The 23,628-nt window shown below is 42.7% G+C and overlaps 1 protein-coding gene across 4 annotated transcripts in view; it reads left to right on the top strand.

Moving 5' to 3' along the window:
• The first annotated feature begins 655 nt into the window (after positions 1-655).
• Positions 656-23,628, top strand: part of CEP85 (centrosomal protein 85) — a 32,691-nt gene continuing 9,718 nt past the window's right edge. Inside the window, exons 1-8 of one of the 4 annotated variants that reach the window (XM_061186951.1) lie at positions 656-770; positions 2,294-2,359; positions 6,872-6,947; positions 10,104-10,256; positions 16,357-17,048; positions 17,872-18,005; positions 18,414-18,531; positions 19,610-19,795. In XM_061186951.1, the coding sequence (XP_061042934.1) occupies positions 6,893-6,947; positions 10,104-10,256; positions 16,357-17,048; positions 17,872-18,005; positions 18,414-18,531; positions 19,610-19,795 (1,338 nt within the window). In that variant the 5' untranslated portion in view covers positions 656-770; positions 2,294-2,359; positions 6,872-6,892. Of the gene's footprint in view, positions 771-2,293; positions 2,360-6,796; positions 6,948-10,103; positions 10,257-16,356; positions 17,049-17,871; positions 18,006-18,316; positions 18,324-18,413; positions 18,532-19,609; positions 19,796-23,628 lie in introns of those variants that run through there. The other 3 variants (XM_061186949.1, XM_061186950.1, XM_061186952.1) reach the window with 3 other exon arrangements.

Here is a 23,628-nt window from a genome sequence, read left to right as displayed (position 1 = left end):
TCACACAACTTTTTAATGCCTCTCCCTCCCAAGTCGAGTTTCCAGATACCTGGAATTTTACTGTACTTTGGCTGATGGCTTTGTTCCTCCTTTTAAACAATTTCAGTCTGATTTTTCAAGTATGTATTAATGCAAATAAACTTAGTTCCTTTTCCTAGGGACCGAGTTTGAGTAGGGAGGCAAGATTGATCCCTTACCCTTCAACCTGAGTCCTGATCACAGATCGACCACTGATTCTAATCCAGACCAAGCCCTGACCCTGACAAGACAGTGACTCTGGCCACACCCTAACTCCTGGTCACAACGTCACCCCCTGCTTCAGGTGGGACTACTGATAGATGGTGAGGAATGCGAGGAGGGTGGGCAGGTTGGGTGGGATCCCGGAAGGAGCTGCGCTGGCTGCCAGCTTCTCGATCTGCAGGCCGCTTCAGGCCGGGGTGAACAGGGCTCCGCCCAGAGGCGAGACCCGCCAAGGGGTAGAGGCAAAGGCAGAGAGCCGCGGCGGGCTCATGCGCAGAGAGATCCGTCGGTTCTCTGCGCCGACGGCGGCGTGCGGGGGCGGGACACCCGCGCGGCCCGACTTCTGATTGGTCGCAGGGGGGCAGAAAGGGGCGGGGCCGGGGCGGTGCGCGCTCTCAGGCGCGCGCGGCCTGGCGGGTGTGTAACGGCCGTTAGGCGAGCTGAGGTGCCGAACCGCTGTCCGCCGCCGCCGTGGTCGCAGTGGTTGGTGTCCCCGAGTGGAGGATTTCGGTGCCCGCTTTCAAGCTCACGTAAGTCCTCCTCCCTTCGGGGGCCCCCGTCGGACTGACAGACCCTGTCCCCTGCCTAGAGAGCCTTGGCGGAGCCTCAGACACTCTCGACCGGCCTCCGTGGTGGGAAGGGCCGCGGGAGAGCGAAGAGCATGCGCAGAACGACTGAGCCGTTCGTCTTGGGTCTCTGACGCCGCGGCTTTCTGAAATAATGCCCCCCGCTCGCCTCCTTGGGTCTCAGTGGCCTCCCGCCCTCATCGCCTCGCTCTCTCCCCGTCACTCACTCCGCAGCAGTTTCGGGACCTTTGCGATGGACGGGCCCAGTGCCGGTCGCCAGGGCACGGCGGGAGGGAAGTTCTTGCCCTCCAGGAGCTCGCAGCCCCGGGAGAGGAGTAGACGTCCCGCGGGTGGTTGCTCGGCCAGCACTCAGTAGTGCAGGGTGGCGAAGTACGGGAGCGCGGAACCCAAGGCGCCGACGGAGTCTGAGGGGGCGGGGAGCCCTCCCCGAGGAAGTGAAGTTTGAGCCGAGATTCGGAAAAAGATAGAGGAGGAAGGTCGGGGGACAGAGAGCCCTTGTGAAGGCGCTAGGCTGGAGTTTCTCAGCCGGCGCGATTTTGCTCCCCACGGGATACTTGACAGTGTCTGGAGACATTTTTGGTTCTCACAACTCGGGGATTGCTCCTGGCGTCTGATGGGTAGACGTCAGGGGTGCTGCTAAACAGCCTGCAGTGTACAGGACAACCGCACATCAAAGACTTACCCGACCTCCAATGTCGTTAGCACCGAGCATGAGGCACCCTGCTATAGACAGGGAGGAGCTGGTTCTCTGGATGAACAGAAAGTGTGTTAAAGCTTATTTATGCAATAGAAGGTGTTCAGAACTTATTTCATCACATTAAACCGGGAGGATCAGAGCCCTGTTTGTCTTTTACACCATCTACTTCCACGATATGGCACAGAGCCAGGCAAACAGGCACTCAGTAAATTTTGGTTGATGACTTGAGTACTGTGTGCTGGGAAGGGAGGAGTAGTGATACAAGGACGATTAAGAGAACCATGCCTCATTACTTGCCCCTAGGCCTTGTCTGTTTTATTATTATGTGGTGGTGTTCAGGACTTGTTGTTTGTAAAGGCAACACCTTGGCAAGGATTTGGCTTCTCTTTCTTTAGGTTTGGTTTAATGAATGATCAAGGCGATGAAAATAGTGTGATGGTGTGAGGTTCTTAGTGTGTCTGTGTCAGCTGTCTGTGTTTCCCTTCAAATCCTCTCCTGTCTTGATGTGGTTCTGTCAACCGCTGCCAAGTGTGTTCCACACTAAGATTATAATTCTTCAAGGGGAGAATACTTATAACAGCCAAAATCTAATTCTTGGGTAGTAACTTGTGAAATAGAGCCTGGGTGGTGACCAAGGGCAGAGTGAAGGAATGATATGAGCTGCCCCTGCTCCTAACTGCTTTAGGGCTTGCAGCTCTGGCTATGTCTGAGGCATAGAAACTCCAACTTGTGGTGCCTTAGTAACTTCCTTTATTTCTTTTTGTCACAGACAGAATGCTGACTAGACTTCTGTAGCATTAGAGCACAGTCCTGGCTTTGAAACCTCTTCCTAACGGTACAGTCTTCACCTTTCTAATCCTTTATTTTCTCATCCATAAAATGAGGATAATAGTAGTAACTACCTCATAGGTTTGATATGAGCATTCAGCATAACACATGATACTATAGAGTCTTTAGCACAATGCTTGATGGGTAGTAAGGACAGGCATACCTCAGAAATATTGTGGGTAGAATTCCAGACCACTGCAATAAAGCGAGACACAAATTTTTTTGGTTTCCCAGTGCATATGTAAGTTATGTTTACATTATACTGTATCCCGTTAAGTATACAATAGCATTATGTCTTTTAAAAATCTATGTACCTTAATTAAAAAATACTTTATTGCTAAAAAATGCTAACCATCATCTGAGCCTTCAGTGATTCGTAATCGTTTTGCTGGTTTGCTAGTGGAGGATTCTGCCTCGATGCTGATGGCTGCTGACTGAACGGGGTGGTGGCCGCTGAAGGCTGGGGTGGCCGTGGCAATGTCTTCAAACAAGACAGCAGTGAAGCGTGCTGCATTGATTGGCTTTTCTTTTCACAGACGATTTTTCTATAACATGCAATGCTGTTTGAGAGTATTTTCCCCACAGTGGAACTTCTTTCAAAATTGGAGTCAGTCCTCTCAAACCCTACTGCTGCTTTATCAACAGAGTTAGTAATATTCTAAATCCTCTGTTGTCATTTTGACAGTCTTGACAGCATCTTCACCGGAAGTAGTTCCATCTCAAGAAACCACTTCCCTTGCTCATCCATAAGAAGCAACTCCTCATCTGTTAAAAGTTGTATCATGAGATTGCAGCATTCAGTCACATCTTCAGGCTCCACTTCTAATTTTAGTCCTCTTGCTATTTCCACCACATCTGCAGTTACAATAGTAACATCAAAGATCACAGATCACCATGACAGATGTAATAATGATGAAAAAGCTTGGAATACTGCGAGAATTACCAAAATGTGACACAGACACAAAGCGACCAAATGCTGTAGGAAAAAATGGCACCCATAGACTTGCTTAACACAGGGTTGCTGCAAATCTTCAGTTTGTAAAAAATGCAATCTGTGAAGCTCAGTAAAGTGAAGTTCAATAAAAAGATGTATGCTTGTACTTAATACATGTTAAATTTGTTGAATGCATAGTTCTGTAGTTTAAACAACTTTGAAAATGGAAACTATCAATGTTGGGTGCTTTTCTTCTGTCTGCCTCCATTCATTCTTACCTTTCTTGGCTGTGTAATTGGTTATTTGTGTTACTGCTATTTATTTATTTATTTTAGAATTTATTTATTTATTTATTTATTTATTTATTTATTTATGGCTGTGTTGGGTCTTTGTTTCTGTGCAAGGGCTTTCTCCAGTTGCGGCGAGGGGGCCACTCTTTATCGCAGTGCGCGGGCCTCTCACTGTTGCGGCCTCTCCCGTTGCGGAGCACAGGCTCCAGACGCGAAGGCTCAGTAGTTGTGGCTCACGGGCCAGCCGCTCCGCGGCATGTGGGATCTTCCCAGACAGGGGCACGAACCCGTGTCCCCTGCATTGGCAGGCGAATTCCTAACCACTGCGCCACCAGGGAAGCCCTATTTATTTATTTTTAATTAATTAATTTATTTATGTGGTTGCATCGGGTATTAGTTGCGGCATGCGGGATCTTCGTTGTGGCCTGTGGGGTATTACGTTGTGATTTGGGCTCTCTAGTTGTGGCACGTGGGCTTAGTTGCCCCGCGGCATGTGGGATCTTAGTTCCCCCACCAGGGATCAAACCCGCATTCCCTGCATTGAAAGGCGGATTGTTAACCACTGGACCTCCAGGGAAGTCCCTGTGTTACTTCTTATACATTCATTTCTCTCACTTTTATCTCAAGAAGTCTGTCTCCTTCAATTGGTCCTAAAAATTTCCACCAGTAGGCCATCTACTTCTGAACTTAAGTAGGAAGAAGTTTAAAATTATTTATTCTGTACTGTTTTACTCCTTGGAGTTTTTTTTTTTTTAATTAAGGTATAATTCACATACCATAAAATTCAATTTTATGTGTGTGCAATTCAGAGGTTTTAGTATAGTCACAAGCCATCATCACTATCAAATCTCAGAACATTTTGATCACCCTAGTAAGAAACCCCATACCATTAGCAATTGCTCCCCATTTCCCCCTCTCCCTGCCCTCCTCTTAGTCCCTGACAACCACTAATCTGCTGTCTCTATGAATATGCCAATTCTGGACATTTCATATAAATGGAATTATACAACATGTAGCCTTTGGTGTTTGTCCTCCTTCACTTACTATAATGTTTTCAGTAGCAGGTATCAGTGCTTCATTCCTTTTTGTTGCCTAATAATATTCCATTGTGTGGATGTACCACATTTTATTTATCCATCAGCTAATGGACATTTGAGTTCTTTCTATTTTTTGGCTATTATAAATAATGCTGCTATGAAGATTCATGTACAAGATTTTGTGTTGACATATGTTTTTATTTCTCTTGAATATATATCCAGGAGTGGAGAGTCATAGGATAACTCCATCTTTAACTGAGAGTTCTTTTGTCATCCCATTTGCAACCCCTCTGAATTTGGAAGGGTCTCAGAATCCAATGGGCCTACCATTTTGTTATATTTTAAAGAAAGGGGGACTTCCCTGGCAGTCCAGTGGTTAAGACTCCACGCTTCCAATGCAGGGGGCATAGGTTCGATCCGTGGTGGGGGAACTAAGATCCCACATGCTGCGCAGTGCAGCCAGGCCAAAATAAAAGAAAAGATCCTTAATTTAATCACATCTGGAGGAAAAACCCTTTAGAAAAAAAAGAAAAGGATTAAAAACGTTTTGATATTGACGATTCAGTATGACTAGCAGGTAGGGCGTCCTTCTGTGTCACGAATAAAACACTGAATAATACTAGCCATAAATGGAATCTTTTTTTAACTGAACAAAGTTTCTCTTACCCAGTATGTAGAGACCTGGGATTTCAGGGGATGGTACAATTTCTGTTGTAGATGCAATGAATTAGTGAGGGTTTGTGTTATTGTTACTAAGAGGAGACTATAGAGGTCAGTAAAGCACATCAGAGAAATAGTACCATATAGCTTTTTTATCCCCCCCCCTCTCCAAAGTTAAATTTCACCTTTCAGAATTGTGTTCTGTTGACAGGGTTTGTCCTAAACTCTTTTGGGGCTCTTATAAATTCAGAGTTTCTAAATTCGTACTTTATCTTCTGAGGACTGTACTGTGTCACTTTTTATTAACATAAAATGTTAATATGCCAAGTATAACAAAAACATTAAGCACTTAATATGTGTCAGGCACCATTGTAAGTTAATTATAAATGAATTAGAATGAATTAGGTCCTGTCTTTATCCTCATTTTTATATGAAGGAACTGAGGCACAAAGATATAAAGAAATTTGCCCAAGGTTACACAGCTAATACATTGCTCGTGTCAGGCTTCAAACCCCAACTGTCTGATCAAGAGTCAATACTCTGGGGACTTCCCTGGTGGCACAGTGGTTAAGAATCCGCCTGCCAACGCGGGGGACACGGGCTCGAGCCCTGGTCCAGGAAGATCCCACATGCCGCGGAGGAACTAAGCCCGTGTGCCACAACTACTGAGCCTGCACTCTACAGCCCGCGAGCCACAACTACTGCAGCCCGCGTGCCTACAGCCTGTGCTCCACAACAAAGAGAAGCCACCACAATGAGAAGACTGCACACTGCAACAAAGAGTAGCCCCCGCTCGCCACAACTAGAGAAAGCCCGCGCACGGCAATGAAGACCCAAAACAGCCAATAAATAAATAAATAAATAAATTTATAATAAAAACAAGTCAATACTCTGAACCACTTTTCTTACTCTGTACTGCCTCTCAATTACTATGCATTTACAAGATATTATTATTTGCTATTATTAGTTACAGTTAATTAAAGCTTTTGTTTACATAGATAGTAATCAAACTTATGCTAAATTCTCAGAACCTACCATTAGAATAAATATAAATGTTTTAAGGAATGGGGTAATGAGAAGAAAACCTCATGTTCCCAGCTGAGTGTTGAGGTTCTGCTTATGACCAAAAAATCTATCTTTGTACATCATATGACTAACTTTCAATACTGGAAGGAATCAGGGAATTCATTTTACGTTAATCATAATTGAAGCTATAATACTTCACTGTTGGTTTGGTTATTTAGTTTTTTTTCCACCTCACTCTTCCAACCTGTTCCCATGGGTAAGAAGATCCATGGCAATGTTTGTTAATTAAAAGTAACATTATTTTTAATTTTTGCAACGATTGGAGGGGTTCTAGACCTAATAGGATCAGTATTGGGAATCTCTATTTGGTTCTAGGTTTTTTCTTCTTGCTTCAGGAGAAGTAGAGTGGAATATTGGGAGTTGCTTTTCCTTAAAAAAACATCCTCAGGAGTAAAACATGTGGAAGAATACTTGAATACTCTGTGTGTTTTTGACAGTTTCAGCTGAATGAGAACAAGTTACAGGGAATTAAAAGATAGTGGAGAGATCTGACTGGTTCCTTCATTCTACAGCTGGCTTAAATAACTGTGTTGATGGCCATGCAGGAGAAATACCCAAGTGAGCGGATCTCGCATGCCACATCACCAGGTGAGTAGTCAAAGTTTTCTGGGTTAAATTCTGACCTTTCCTCTATTATTTTATAACAGAAATTTCCTTAAAAGGAAATACTGAACAAACAAGCATTCACTGAAAGGCTGGCGCTTAAAGAACAAAAATGACATGGGGCTACATTGAATAGAAAAATAGGTCTCTCTGAGAGAGCAACTATTTATCTCTGGTCCTACGTAGCTTCCAGCAAGACCACGTGATTGATTGGGAGAGGAAGACACATAAAGGATTGGAACAAAATGACTTTGGAAGATAGTTCCATTTGAAATCAGAAAAACACAGCATAAATTACTGTGTTCTATGTTGTCTTTGTAGTCCTGTGGGTGGGTCAGTCATCTGTTAGCCCACAAAGATTGGAATTCTTCTTGGATGCCAACAGTCTCACTTGTGTTGTCACTAGAGACTCATGAATTTATCTCTAGAATGGATTTACAGGGTTTTGAAAGCTCAGTAGATATCCTAAGTTGATATGTTGGAAGTTTGTGTATGTATTTAATATATATATTAAAACATGTAAATATATATACATACTCAGTAGACAATATTAAGTAGATATGGTATATTCAAATAGGAAGTAGCATTTTAGAAATATAACTTTTGAATTTGGGGGGATTTATGAAGAAAGGAGTACATTTGATGGAACTAATGGTGTGTTTTCTTTAACTTGAAAAATCCCACAGTGCCTTGTAGCAGACATTTGGTAGATATGTTCTGCTAGGCATACTGCCTTGCATATAATAAGCACTTCTAAAAGCATTTGTTGAATCAGTTCAAGGTTCATTCAGCAAATATTTATTGAACATTGCTATGTGCCACACACTGTCTTAGGACTGAATTATACAATTTCTTATGACACTTACGTGTATAGTGCACGTTTTTGGAATGTAGCAATTCCTAACAAAGCTCACTGCTTTTCTGATGGCTTTGTTTTCAGTCATCTCTCATTTGATTGATAATGGTCTTAATATTTGATAAGGATGCTGCTGATATGACGTGATACCAGCTTTCAGACTTGAATTTTGAAATAATAAGTCTCTATAACTACACCAAAACATATTTTTATTTTAGCAAATATCACTTTTAGAATTGATGTATGGAGTGGGTGAACAGAAAAGTGGTAGTGGTGAAGAAGATCAGTAGTAGTAACAGGGAGTGGTTTCCAGTAGGAGGCCAGGAACATGGTAATAGAGACCCTCAATTGATTTTCACATTTCAAAAGACCTGATAGATTGTACACTGACTAGAGAGATAATGCCATATAGACTCACCAGGAGGTCAAATTTCTTTGCTTCTGGCCAGAATTATGTTAATTTAGTATAGTAACACTGGCTAATCTTATGCTGATCAGATGCTCTGATTTTTGGCTGTGTTTTCTATTAAAGATTGTTACAGGGACTTCCCTGGCAGTCCACCGGTTAAGACTCTGGGCTTTCAATGCAGGGGATGCGGGTTCGATCCCTGGTGGGGAAACTGTGATCCCGCATGTCATGCGGCACAGCCAAAAAATTAAAAAAAAAAAAAAAGAAATTGTTACAGATTACTGTGTGTATATAGATTCTTTCAAATCAGGCAGTCCACTGAGACCCAAAGAATAAAAGGAGTTCTTGGGGCAAGTGAGGTTGTCTTCAGTAGAAAGCAGAAGTAAGGGTAGCAAAAAAAGGAGCAAATGTAGAAGAAAGTAGGTTCAAAAGATGGGAGAAGCACTAAATTCAAATATCATTTGCTTCCCACTAAATCATAGAGTCTGTAGAACCATATTTTCTGATTTCAGCTCAAACTCTGATGCTTTAAATGGATAAGTAGCTACCATTACCTGTTTGTTTGTTTACATGGATCATCAGATAAAGTTTAGAAAAATTACAGTGATTTTTAAAAAATAATTTGAAATTAACTCTTTGCTAGTATATTAGTAAATCAGGTATTTATTGAACACTTCGTATCTACCAGCCCTCAAACAACAAGCTGATAAAGTCAAATAAATCTCATCAGTCTTGTTTCATCTTACCTGCTCAGAAACTTTAGTAGTTTCTTTGCATTGCCCCCGCCCCACAAACTCTTCAGATTAACTTATAAGACTCACCTTGATCTGGATTTACCCTAACCACAAGGGTACCCTGATGCAGTCAAGCAGTGGTTTTCAGCAGGGGACTGGATTGCCTGTTACCCTGCAGAGCATTTGGAAACATATGGGATGTTTTCAGGTTTTATAGTGATGGTGGGATGGAGTGAGAGCTGCTGCTGGCATTTAGTGGATAGGGAGGGACTAGGAATGCTTAACCATCCTGTAATATGTAGACTGTACATTGAAGAATTGTCAGGCCCAGAATGCCAAAAGCACCTGTTGAGAAACCCTGTAGGAAAGAAATGTGGGTATTGGAATCAGAACAACCTGGGTTCAAATCTCAGCTCTATCCTCTGCAAAATAGGGGTTATAATACTTTTCAGTGAGTAGGTAGATGAGATTATGTTTGTAAAGTGCTGTGGCTTCTAGATTGCAAAGAATGGAGCTGCTATTAACTATTACTGTCCCAGTACCCCTGGATTCTTGGTAGTTTTTATTTCTGTCTTTGAACATTCTTACCTCTTATGCTATTTCCATTTAAAATTAACTGGGCTTCCCTGGTGGCGCAGTAGTTAAGAATCTGCCTGCCAATGCAGGGGACACGGGTTCGAGCCTTGGTCCGGGAAGATCCCACATGCCGCAGAGCAATTAAGGCCGTGCGCCACAACTACTGAGCCTGCGCTCTAGAGGCCGCAAGCCACAACTACTGAGCCCGCCTGCCACAACTACGGAAGCCCGTGCACCTGGAGCCCATGCTCTGCAACAAGAGAAGCCACTGCAATGAGAAGCCCACGCACTGCAGTGAAGAGTAGCCCCCGCTCGCCGCAACTAGAGAAAAGCCCATGCGCAGCAACGAAGACCCAATGCAGCCATAAATCAATCAATCAATAAATAAATTTTAAAAAAGAAACCTCCCTAAAATTAACTAATTCAGAGTAGCTGAAATAGACACAGGAGAAAGAAAGGGGTGGGGTGCCACTATTCTCTGATAGGTTTAAGTGATTTTTTTAAAAAGTTTTGTGGGGTTACATGAGCAGATTCACACTAAAGGTGGGAAATGCCACTTGTTTCAGGTTCCAATGTGATTCAGAGGGGCGGTTCCCTGGGGACTGAATGGCAGACCCCAGTTATCTCGGAGGCCTTTCGGAGCCGCTTCAGCCGCTGTTCAAGTATAGCCGACAGTGGGGACACAGCCATTGGCACATCATGCTCAGACATTGCGGAGGGTAAGTTTGGATTAATGATTTGCTTACCAAAATATGTTGTCATTTTCAAATTGTATTCCACGTATATTGTCATTTCCAGAGTATTCATAAGTCAATCCATTCAGTCAAGGAGTCTTCTTGATCCTTCTTATCCTATGCTCCTCACCGCTGGTCCCTTCCTCTCAACTTCTACTGTTTGTCCTGTCTGAAACAACTTTCTAATAGGTTTCTTGGATCAGGTCTTTCCCTCTCCTGCCAGATTAATCTTTCTAAAAGCCTGATTTCGTAGTTTCCCTTTCCTGCAAATCCTCAGTTGTTTCTATTACTTCGAGGATAAATGTCAGAGTCCCCAATTCTGTGATATGGCCCTATCCCATTCAAACATATTTCTTACTGTCACCAGGTATGTTGTCTAACTATGCTACGAGCAGAACCTTTTTTTTTGTTACCTGAGCGCTTTCCTTCTTTAATCTGGGCCCCTTTGTGCTGTTCTCATCTCCTCTTGCCCCTCCCAGCTATGCTTATCTTATTTTTCATGATTTAATGACGTGTCTGAAAAAACTTTTCCAGTTTCTTCCTCCCATTACTGATCTTCCTTTTCGCAATTTTATATCTTTATTTTTTTCTGCCACTTGTTTTTGCACTTAAGTATTAACCGTCAGGCTGTACTTTACAAGAGTATTTTGTTTTTTCATTTAGATGGTGGGTTCCTAGGAGGGCAGAAAACCTAATGATAATAATTAATTACTGTTTTTCAAATACTTTATGATGCATACTGTGCTAAATTTTTTCTATATTTTTTCATTAATACCTTTAAGAACTCTATGAAATATTTTATTTCCAATCTACAAATGAGAGAGCTGAATTTCAAAATGATTAAATGAGTTGATTAAAGTCACAAAACTAATTACCTTGGTACTTGGTGCATCTGATAAGATGTCACACCCACTAGGATGGCTATAATCAAAAAGATAATAACAGTCGTTGGTGAGAATGTAGAGAAACTGGAACCTTTGTACATTGCTGGTGAGAATGTAAAATGTTGTAGCTGCTTTGGAAAGCAGTTTGGCAGTTCCTTAAAAGGTTAAACATGAAGTTGCCTTATGACTCAGCAAATCTAGGTATATATACGCAAGAGAATTGATGAAAGCATACATCCACACAAAAACTTGTACACAAATGTTCATAGCAGCATTATTCTTCATAGCCCCAAATTGGAAACAACCCCATGTCTATCAGTTGACAAACAGATGAGTAAAATGTGGTATATCCATATGATAGAATATTATTCAGCCATAAAAAGAAATGAAGTACCAATACCCCCCACAAACTGGATGAACTTTAAAAACATCTGTGCTAAGTAAAAAAGCCAGGCGCGAAAGACCACATATTGTGTGAAATATCCATAATAGGCCAATCTGTAGGGAGACAGAAAGTAGATTTAGTGGTTGCCTAAGGCTAGGGAAGTTAGAGTAAATGCAGCATGACTGATAAAGGGTAAAAAGATTTCTTTTGGGGTTGATAAAAATGTTCTAAAATTGATTGTAGTGATGGGTACATAATTCTGTGAATGTACTAAAAACCATTGAATTGTATGTTTCAAGTGGGTAAAAATTGTACAGTATGTAAACTATATCTCAGTAAAGCATTTAAAAGAAAAATGTTTGGAAAAAATAAAAGAAGAATGAAAAGGAGAAAAACAAACACATCCTCTACATCTACTACTAGTACTGACTCCTGGACACCTGGCATTTAATTTTTTTTTTTTTTTTTTGGCCACACCACGTGGCATGTGGGACCTTAGTTCCCCAACCAGGGATGGAACCCACGCCCCCTGCCGTGGAAGTGGGGAGTCTTAACCGCTGGACCACCAGGGAAGTCCCTGGGATTTAATTTTAATAGTTTGACAGCTGTGTGTACATGGGCCCAGTGTCAATAAATATTGAATTAATGGAATCATAGATTTTAAGGTAGACAGAACTTTAAAAATCACTTAATCCAGTTTTTTTGCAGGTGCGTAGCAAAAATTCCCTGAGGGGTTAAGTAACTTGCCTGATGTCACACAACTAGTTATCAGATTCAGATCTCCCACCTGTAGTGTTCTTTCCATCACTTGTGTAATCAGAAGTGTTACTGTCAATGTAGTTGTGACTTGTTAAGGTTTTGTCTGCATGTGCAGTCATGGGACCTTTTTCATTCTGAGTAAATAATAGGACTTATAAAAATCAAACAATGGTCTAGATTTTTCCCCCCCATTGAATTGACTAGCTATATCTCATTCAGTCAAATTGTTACACAGATTGTGTGTGACTCTGTGTGCTTTTTATTCCTTTGGGGAAATATATATATTAATTGCATAGTACATTCTTTTTTTTTTAAATAAATTTATTTATTTTCATTTTTGTCTGTGTTGTGTCTTCATTGCTGTGCAGGGGCTTTCTCTAGAGAGAGGGGGCTACTCTTCACTGCGGTGTGTGGGCTTCTCATTGCAGTGGCTTCTCTTGTTGCGGAGCACGGGCTCTAGGTGCACGGGCTTCAGTAGTTGTGGCACGCTGGCTCAGTAGTTGTGGCTCGTGGGCTCTAGAGCGCAGGCTCAGTAGTTGTGGCGCATGGGCTTAGTTGCTCTGCGGCATGTGGGATCTTCCCGGACCAGGGCTCGAACCTGTGTCCCCTGCATTAGCAGGCGGATTCTTAACCACTGCGCCACCAGGGAAGCCCATCTTTTTTTTTTTGGCCGTGTGACACGGCTTGCAGGATCTTAGTTCCCCAACCAGGGATTGAACCCGGACTCCTGGCAGTGAAAGCGCCCGGTCCTAACCACTGGACCGCCAGGGAATTCCTGGTAGTGTGTTCTTTTTAAATTGTAGTAGCCTTGACGTAGTGGCCAAAGCCATCGGTCTAGAAGTTTCTTTTAAAAGAATCTAAGGTGTCTTTTCTGCCATGTTTGATATATACCGTGATCTTTATCTTAATCTTATTTCTTGCTCACTTTGTTCATGAATGTAGCTTGGTTTATTTGGAGTGCAGTTGACAAGAACACTTATGACTGGTATAAAATATAGTTCATTGGGGGTTTTTTTCTTTTTTAAAAAAATTTTTTTATATTGGAATATAGTTGATTTACAGTGCTGTGTTAGTTTCAGGTGTACAGCAAAGTGATTCAGTTATACATATACATATATCTATTCTTTTTCAAATTCTTTCCCATTTAGGTTATTACAGAATATTGAGTAGAGTTCCCTGTGCTATGTAGTAGGTTCTTATTGATTATCTGTTTTATATATAGTAGTGTGTATATGTTAATGCCAAACTCCTAATTTATCCCTCCCCCGTCACACCTTTCCCCTTTGGTAACCATAAGTTTGTTTTCTAAGTCTGTGAGTCTTGTTTTCTGTTTTGTAAATAAGTTCACTTGTGACATTTTTTTAGATTCCACATATAAGTGATATCATGTGATATTTGTCTTTCTCTGTCTGACTTACTTCGCTTAGTATTATAATCTCTAGGTCCATCCATGTTGCCACAAATGGCATTATTGCATTCTTTTTTGTGGGTGAGTAATATTCCATTGTGTATATGTACCACATCTTCTTCATCCATTCATTTGTCAATGGACATTTAGGCTTTTTTTTCTTCTGGCTGCACTCTGCAGCTTGTGGGAGCTTAGTTCCCTGACCAGGGATTGAACCCAGGCCACGGTAGTGAAAGCACAAAGTCCTAGCCACTGGACCACCAAGGAATTCCCCATTTAGGCTTTTGATTCTGCCCTTCTCTAAGGTGTTTTACCTTGAAGATTCTCAAGGGACAGGATAGAGGTGGGTACTGGAGAGCTCAGAAGGCTTTCAGTTTTTTGATAAAGACTGAAATTGTCACTGGCTTAATTCAGACTACCATACTTCATAAACCAGTAAGTGATGTAGGCAGAAGTGATCAAAATTTAGCAATAGCTAAGTCTACCCCTTACCAAGAAAGGGGAGTTGCTAGAAAGAACAAATTGCTTTTGAGGGGGATGGGGGTTGAGGGGCAGGGAGTGTGTTTGAGGAAAGGAGAGATTTAGAAATACATCCTTGAAGTGGCAAAAACCCAGTGATTTGGGGAATTGTAAACTTCTCATAAAAATCACATATCCCATACACTAAATTTGGAAAGCCTTTGAAAATTGTAGAAGATAGTGGCCCTTTTGAAAATGTGTTGCTATTTCGTTTCAGAATGCTCTAAAACACAAACCAGACTTAAAGTGTGATGTAACTTGACATTTTATAGCACTTTCTGAGGATTACACAGTTGCCTTCATATAAATAGATAAACCCAATAGATAAGTGACAAATGCTGACAAAGACCTCACTTCATCATCTGTAGGTGGACCACACTCACCAGAAAATTAGAAAAACCATATTCTCTTGGGCAGTTGGTACCTTTCTTCTTGGCTTTGGTTTTGCCATTACTGCTTTAGGCATTATGGGCTCAAAACTGAATTTGGTGAGTCTTGAGAGAGAGTGGTGCTGTGGATGGAGAATGGAAGGAGGTGTTGCTGAGTTCAGCGTAGTAGCAGCCCTCATAACCACAGTCTTACTGTCCTCTGTTCCATAATTATATTTAGGAGTGGGGACCCTTGGTGAGAGTGGATATTATGGTGCCATTATGGAAGATTTCAAGTAGAGAGCTTACTAGTCTTAGAAGTCTTCATCACCACCAGTCTACCTTAACCCTGTTGACTAGTTCTGTATTTAAGTTTTGGGACATCAAAAACTGTGTCCTTTGACTCTGAAATGCCCTTTCTTGGTCCTGAGAAGCTGATGCATGTCATCAAAAATTACTGGTTGTTTTGCTTCTTGTTTGTTTTTAGTATGGCATTTTATATATCCCACGATCATCTGAGTAGAGGAAATTAGACCGTGTGCATATACTATAAGGGATAATTTGGCTTGCCTATGTTTTTAAAGAGCTGCTTACAAACCCATATGAGAAGATGATAGTTGATCTATACTCATATAATTCTGGAAAAGGTTAGTTTCTGTCCTCATTAGCTGAGTGTGTTCTGTGTTGGTTGATGGAAAATGAAAAGAAACAAATCGGAGGTCTACTCTTCTCTGTGGTAGACATGCTTAGTTTGGAAAAGAATACTAGACATAGTTGAAAAAGGAAGACGTTTATATTCCTTGTCCCCCTCACTCAGTTTTCTGCCTGCTGAAGGTAACAGGTGTGTTTCCTCATATTCCTGTATTGTTCTTCACTTGCAGCCCACTGTCCCGCGTTAATTCTGTGACCTTGTAGTCCTCTTCAGAGTAGCACTTGAAAGTTGGAAATATGTAGAAATATGAACCTTCTACAGCAGGGCCAGTCAGCGAGTTGTCTCCCAAGACTAGGCAGGAGCTAAAGGAAACATAAATCCAGTCTGAAGGAAAGTGAAAAATCACAGTTGTATACAAACAAGGGGGTAAATAAAAGGCAAAATATAAAATAGAGGATTTCACTGTTTACCACTTGAGAGTGCTCACTGTGCTAGAATGAAACCTGAGAGTTACTAAGAATAACTTCACATATCCCGGCAGTCAGGTCTGGTGTGTGGGAGAGAGAACAGAATCCTGATTCAGATGCTGTGCTCCCTGCCCTAGATACAAAGCAGCACTATCCAGTTCGCCTTATTTTTCGGATAGTTTAGATTCATTGCTCACCTTCACAGGGGAGCTTTTGGAGATCACAGAGGATTCTGGCAGCCCTTGGAAAAGACATTTTTATTAGATTGGATTATAGCTTAGAGTTGCCCAGCCCTTAGAAGAGTAGGATCTAATCCATTTCCCTTAAGTAAGTGATTTTTTTTTTTTTAAGTTCAGTTTTCAGCTTTGTTGACTGGCAGGATTTTTTATTCAAATACAAAGGACAGAGTATAAGTTAAAAGTGAAGCCAGTGTTGCCTTTTGTTGGTTTGCCTTGTGAATGGCATTTGAGATCCTAGAACACACATCTCCTGTTTAGGCTGCTGTGTTTTTTGCCTGATACTTGGGATGACAGTACGCTTTCTGCCTGGTCTTAGGACGGGCAGAGAATGTCTGGCATAGCAGCCAAAGTCAAGAAAGCTTGCTGCCTCAATTTTGACTTATGGAAGACTGTTCTCTCCGCAGATTTTTGCAGCTCAAGTAGCAGTCCTTCTTTCCAGCCCATCAAAAGCCACGTAACCATTCCAACAGCCCATGTGATGCCTTCTACTTTGGGGACCTATCCTGCCAAGGCAAATTCTCCTGCCGGACCCTCTTCTTCCAAACTTCCTTTGTCAGGGTTGACTGAAAGTGTGGGGATGACAAGAAATGGAGACCTCGGTGCAATGAAACGTTCTCCAGGCCTGTCTAGAGATTTCATGTATCTTTGTGGTGCTGCTGGAGAGAATGGAGTTGAGCAGTCCTGGTTTCCAGCAGTGGGCCATGAAAGAGAAGAAGAGGCGAGGAAGTTTGATATTCCCAATATGGAGTCTACCCTCAATCAGTCGGCAATGATGGAGACACTTTATTCAGATCCCCACTACCGAGTCTTCTTCCACAACCCAAGAACCGACACAAACAAGGAGTTATACAAAGTGTTGCCTGAGACCAAGAAGGCACCAGGCAGTGGGGCGGTATGTGAGCGGAATGGACCACACCCTAGTGGCAGCGGGGTTCTTCCTTTGGGACTCCAGCCTGCCCCTGGGCTCTCCAAGCCTCTACCTTCTCAGGTGTGGCAACTGAATCCTGACCCTTGGCATCCCCGCGAGCGATCTTGTGAGCTCAGCACTTGTCAGCAGCAGCTGGATTTGATCCGTTTACAGATGGAGCAAATGCAGGTAGAGACCCTTCTTTCTTTGGATTTTGCAGTTTCTGTGCTGATCTTAGAACTGTATAGGTTTTGTCCTATAAGTTTTGACTCCAAAGAAAGCATTTGTAAAAAGGAGGAAAGATGTTTGTAGATAGGAAATGAAGTGTTGTGAATGTCATCAAATCTGTTGGTGGTCTAATTGAACACCAGATAGTTTCTCCAAAGCAGAGGGTTATAAAGGGAAACCCAGAGTCAGGACACCAACACTGACTGTGTGTGTATGTATTTATGTACCAGTCACTAGGCTAGGTACTTTAACATACAGAATCTTACTTAATCCTTATAGCACTCTGATGAGGTAAATGTAGAAATTTACCAGGTTCTTAGAATAAGTAATCTGTCCAGGGTCACAGAGCTGGTGAGTGGCAGAGTTCTAGGGTTCAAAAACTATCTTTGGATCCCAGGTTCTTTCCACTATAACACTTTTGGGTTTAAAAAAAAAAAAAGTCCTTGTGCTGCTTAAGAATGGGAAGAAAGGAAGCAGGACACATTCTCCTTTCGTGGTTGGTGAGGACATATTGGCTCCTGGTTAGCTTCTGTTGCCAGATAATGAAAGACAACTGACCTTTTCTTAGAAACTGGAGCCTTTCTGAGCAGGGAGTGTCCAGTTGGCAGAAGTCTCCCTAGCAGGTTCTTTCCAGTCATACATCAGAGCTAAAATTATTTCATAAACAGTGGGCCTTCTCAGACTGAGCCAAAGTAAGCCTTGACTGCAGACCCAGCTGTAGCTCAGGTGTTTTCAGGTGCCTATAGGTCAAGATTAAGCCGCTCTGGGCCTGCTTGTCTTTCAGCTTCAGAATGGAGCCATCTGCCACCATCCTGCTGCTTTTTCTCCTTCATTGCCCACATTAGACCCAGCACAGTGGATCAGCATCTTGAACAGTAATGAAAACCTTCTGAAGGAAAAGGAGCTCCTTATTGACAAGTAAGGGGGCAAGGGGTGTCATAGGGCTAGCCTCTGCTGTCCCAGCCCCACTAAGGAGGTCTTCCCAAGGGCAGCACATCCTCCTCTGTTTAGGACCCTGCCTAGCCTCATGGTAGAGCTAGGTCAGTAAGCAGCCTAGTCCAGTATGTGAGTAATGTGATAGGCCAGTTGCATATCTCTGCAGGGGCTGTGGGGAGTGCCTAAAGGAGGCAGCTGGCTCTTCGCAGCTGATGTTTCATTTCCTCTGTCAGTTTTCTCATTTGCTCTTCCTCCTCCAGGAAACAGCACTGACCAGAATCCAAGGTCCTTGCTTACAAAGTGTGGTTTGTACCTAAGGAAAGTGGGGGCTCATATTGCAAGTGGATTTGTGTCAGGACCCTGGACCTCATTCTATTCTGGCTTTTGCAGGCAGAGGAAACATATCTCTCAGCTGGAGCAGAAAGTGCGAGAGAGCGAACTACAAGTCCACGGTGCTCTTTTGGGCCGCCCTGCCCCCTTTGGGGATGTCTGCTTGCTGAGACTGCAGGTAAGCCTTGGCAGCCAGGATGGCATTCTGCTTGTCATAACTCAGTATCTTCCCTGTGCTTGGCACTGTTAGGCGTCCAGGAGATAGAAAATGGACCAAGTGATATAAGGTGTCCCTGCCCTCAAAAAGTAAACATCTTAATTATAAAGTATCTTCTGTTCTGCCCTTGTGGGGGCAGAAAAGGCTTGAGGGTAGATCAAGTGGAAGTCCAGGTGCCTTGGTATCAGGACATACTTGGGAGAAAAGGAAGACAGAGCAAGGTACGTAGTAAGACTCTAGAACTGAGTGATGCTTTGAGAAGTCTTAATATACCAGCCCTGGCCAAATGGAGGAGGAAGCAGAGGTAATACAGGATTTAGAGCCATTCCCACTTTTATTCTTCCATGTCTAGGAGCGACTGAAGGAAACCACACTCTCACTTAGGTCAGTAGCTCTAAAAGAAGTTGGCCAAGCTTCTTCTGTAATTGGGGCTTTTGAGTGATGTCTGTTAGACAGATTATAGTACTGCACTGGCTTTGCCACCTAGTGGGCCTGTTAAGGTAGTGTTCCATCTTGTAGAATCAGAATGATAGTGTAAGAAGGGCTGTTAGATAAAATCTAGTTCGGTCCTCTAATTTACTGATGAGAAAATTGAGGCCCAAGAAGGAGGAAGAATTTGCCTGAAGTCATATAGAGAATGAGTGGAGGAGAACCAGGCCTCGAGCCCAGGTCTTCTGATACAGTGTCCTGTATTCCTTTGTTATACTACAACTCATCAAGTATTGCTTTAAGCCAGTGGTTCTGAAATATGAGTATGCATCTGAATCACCTGGACGGCTTGTTAAAACACAGATTATTGAGACCCATCCCCAGAGTTTCTGATTCAGTGGGCCTGGGAGTTGGGCTTAAGAATTTGTATTTCTAACAAATTCCCAGGTGATGCTGAAGCTGTTAGTCCTAGGACCACACTTTGAGAAGCACTGCTTAAAGAAATTCTTAAGAGAAAAGTGATATTTGACCACAAAGTATACTAGGTATAGGTAATGTGTATGGGATTGTCAGGGTAAGGAACAGTTATATATTGAGAATCTTTCTGCAGGAATTGCAGCGAGAGAACACTTTCTTACGTGCACAGTTTGCGCAGAAGACAGAAGCCTTGAGCAAAGAAAAGATGGAGCTTGAAAAGAAACTCTCTGCTTCAGAAGTTGAAGTCCAGCTCATCAGAGAGTCACTCAAAGTGGCACTGCAGAAGCATTCAGAGGAGGGGAAGAAACAGGAAGAAAGGGTGAGCTAAGGAGCTGATAGCTTTCTAATTCACAAAGGAGTTGGCAGTCAGCCCTCTCCTGCCAGACCCTAAGCTGTTTCTGACCCCTATTCTTGGAACCTGGAGGAGCCAATTGGGTGAAACCCCCTACATTGACTTCTTATGCAGGATTGGTGTGTTAGAAATGGAACCCCTCCTTTCTGCTTCATCTGCACAAAACTACCACAGACAGGGAAAGCCATATAATCCCTCACTGTCCCAGGTTGTGATGGGCTACCAGCTGGCCTGGGTGGAAAATCAGCCTGGGCAGTCATACGAGATTGTACTGTGGCAAGATGTACCTGTGGTACCTCATTCAGCCTGTTTTCTCCTCACTCTACCTAAAAAGTAGGTGAAGAATCCCATATATGCAGATATTTTGGGAGTTTTAACATTTTTGCCAGTGCTCTTAGAATTGCCTTAGGGTGAGATTGGTTATCATAGAAGGAGCTAAATCTTTTGGTTCTGTTCACAGGTTGCACTAATGCAGACATTCTTGGGGGACCAGTTTAATAATGTTTAGTTCTGGACCACTTGCATCGAAGTCAGCTAAAGCAGTGTTTCTTAAACTTTAATGTGCTTAAGAATCATTTGGAGATCATGATAAAAATACAGATACAGATTCAGTAGTTGCGGGACGGAAGGGGGCCCTGAGATCCTGCATTTCTAATAAGCTCTCAGGTGATGTTGGTGCCATTGGTACAGCATAGACTTAGAGGCTTGTTAAAAAAGAAACTTTTAATCAAAATAATACATGTATCTAAGTTAAATAACCAACATGTTATCAAATATCAACGTATTTATAGTAAAAATTAGTGGCTCTGTGCCCAGCCCCACTCCACAGAATTATCTGTCCTCAACTCTTTTCTTTCTCCTGATATATACCTCTATATTTCTGAATAGTATTCTTTTATTGCATTTTTTGCTGTTTCTGTTTCATGAATGCAATATCTTTTCTCTGATGATATTGATTATACCTTTTGAGATATCTTCATCTGCTCATAGTGTTGTTTCTTGTTTCCTTCAGGTCTTTTTATTTTGTTTTGGTGTCTTTCATGTTAGAGGCTTGGTGATCCTTGAATGAAAGAGTGCTCACATTTAAGAATGTAGTATTTTAGGGACTTCCCTGGCGGTCCAGTGCTTAATACTCCACGCTTCCACTACAGGGGGCACAGATTCGATCCCTGGTTGGGGAACTAAGATCTCACATGCCGTGCACTGCAGCCGGAAAAAAACAAACAAACAACAAAAACGTATCAGTAGTATTTTAAAGCTGCGTGGAAGCTCTGGGTTCATGGTAGTTGCCTGGTGGGCTTCCCTGTGGGATGATCAGACTTAGTCTGCCCTTTTCACTTGGGAACCCTCAAATATCAGTATCTGAATGTCTCATCTCACTCTCTCTAGGAAAGACTCTTCAGCCTGCTGCCTGGTGGGGAGACTGGGGACAGGAATGATTTTGGCCTTTGGGTTCTCAACACTGAGAAGGAGATTAGGTTTAAAGTCCCACAGTTCTATACATAGATTTTTACGTATACTTATTTTCAACACAGTGCTTCACACTCTCTCTCTCTCTGCCGTGACTGATATCCCTGAGCTTGACTCTCTCAGTTGCTTTCTCCGGAGAATAAATCTTCAGTCTCCTTTTGGGGAAACCTAGGGTGAGAATGGTATCCAGCTAACCTGAATATAGACTTCTAGTGAATCCCCCTATTTTTCAGGTCTATGGCTGATACATACCTCCCTCAGGTATCTGGTGCTTCAGGTACAGGGGTTCTTGCGGGTTGTGAAGGGCACATTGTTTTCCAAGTTGTCTGTAACTCCTACTGCAGATTGTAACTCCTCTGCTCCAAGTCGTTTATCCCCCCATTCACTTTTTTTTTTTTTTAAGATTTTTTTTTTTTGATGTGGACCATTTTAAAATTCTTTATTGAATTTGTTACAGTGTTGCTTCTGTTTTTTATGTTTTGGTTTTTTGGCCACGAGGCATGTGGGATCGTAGCTCCCCGACCAGACCAGGGATCGAACTCGCACCCCCTGCATTGGAAGGTGAAGTCTTAACCACTGGACTGCCAGGGAAGTCTCCCCCATTCACTTTTTAAAAATTTATTTATTTATGGCTGTGTTGGGTCTTCGTTTCTGTGCGAGGGCTTTCTCCAGTTGCGGCAAGCGGGGGCCACTCTTCATCGCGGTGCGCGGGCCTCTCACCATCGTGGCCTCTCTTGTTGGCGGAGCACAGGCTCTAGACGCGCAGGCTCAGTAATTGTGGCTCACGGGCCTAGTTGCTCCGCGGCATGTGGGATCCTCCCAGACCAGGGCTCGAACCCGTGTCCCCTGCATTGGCAGGCAGATTCTCAACCACTGCGCCACCAGGGAAGCCCTCCCCCATTCACTTTTATCTTCTGAAAACATGTTGAAATATCTTGTATACTTTTGTCTCCTCTGTTGACTTTTAAAAATCAGTACTTTATTTTCCTCCTGTTGTTTTAGAGATGTTTTGGAAGAGAGAAAAGATAAACATCTCTGGCCAGTCTACCATTTTTTTAATTCACAGTTGGTTATCAGCATTTTTAATAAGCTTCCCAGGTGATTCTGATGCATATTAAAATGTGAGAATCTGGAGAATCACATGGAGCTTAAAGATTGTACCTGGGGTAAAGGTTTTGACTGATTTTCAGGGATCCCTCTTAGTACTGTGTTATCTTTGGATTAAATTAGGCCTGTGCCTCTTTGGCATCAGTAGATCTGCCTTACGTTTTCTCTGCTTTCTCTTACTTCCTCCAGCTTCCTTTTTCATAAGGCAAAGAAAAAGCCATAATAGTGAAGAAAAAGTTTCCATTCAACAAATCTTTTTTTTTTTAATTTATTTGTTTTATTTATTAATTTTTGGCTGCATTGGGTCTTCGTTGCTGCGTGCGGGCTTTCTCTAGTTGCGCTGGGGGAGGGCTACTCTTCGTTGCGGTACACGGGCTTCTCATTGCAGTGGCTTCTTTTGTTGCAGAGCACGGGCTCTAGGCGCGCGGGCTTCAGTAGTTGTGGCACATGGGCTTAGTAGTTGTGGCTCGCAGGCTCTGGAGCACAGGCTCAGTAGTTGTGGCGCGTGGGCTTAGTTGCTCTGCGGCATGTGAGATCTTCCCAGACCAGGGCTCGAACCCGTGTCCCCTGCATTGGCAGGCGGATTCTTAACCACTGCGCCACCAGGGAAGCCCCCTTCAACAAATCTTAATTGATTGCCTGCTCAGTGCGAAGCATTGTGCTGTGTGTTGGGGATATGATAATAAGCAAAATGGACACAGCCCCTCCTCTCAAGGAGTTTAGAGTCTCAGTAGCCTTTCCAGGTGATTGCTTAGCTTTATATCATATGTGCTGCTTAGGGAAGAATGCATTACCTATCTCACCAGAACAGACCAGACCGGCTGTATGTTTACTGTATGTACAGTTATATTTACTTTTGCAATTCAGTTCTGATGCAGACCACTTAAGAGTTAGCATCAGATTCCACAGGTTTAAGGGCATGGTCCCCCAAAAGACTATGCTTATTTGTTACTTCCGATGCCAGCTGCAAGTTTTGGGTTCCCTAGACTGCCTATATACTTCTGACCAACTGGCTATAAATCCAGGGGTTCCCATGACCCCTTCAGGTTCAGTAATTCACCAGAACAACTCAGAACTCACGATTACTTAGGATTACAGTTTTATTATAAAAATACAAATCAGGACAAGCCAAATAAAGAGACAAATAGGTTGAGGTCTGGGAAAGTCCTCAAAGCAGGGCTTCCATACCTTTTCCCCCTTGGAATCAGAGCCTGTCATCCTCC

Source organism: Eubalaena glacialis, chromosome 3 (assembly GCF_028564815.1).
Source record: "Eubalaena glacialis isolate mEubGla1 chromosome 3, mEubGla1.1.hap2.+ XY, whole genome shotgun sequence".
Lineage (NCBI taxonomy): Eukaryota > Metazoa > Chordata > Mammalia > Artiodactyla > Balaenidae > Eubalaena > Eubalaena glacialis.
Note: the sequence above shows the minus strand (reverse complement) of the source record. Positions and strands in the feature narration are given on the sequence as shown.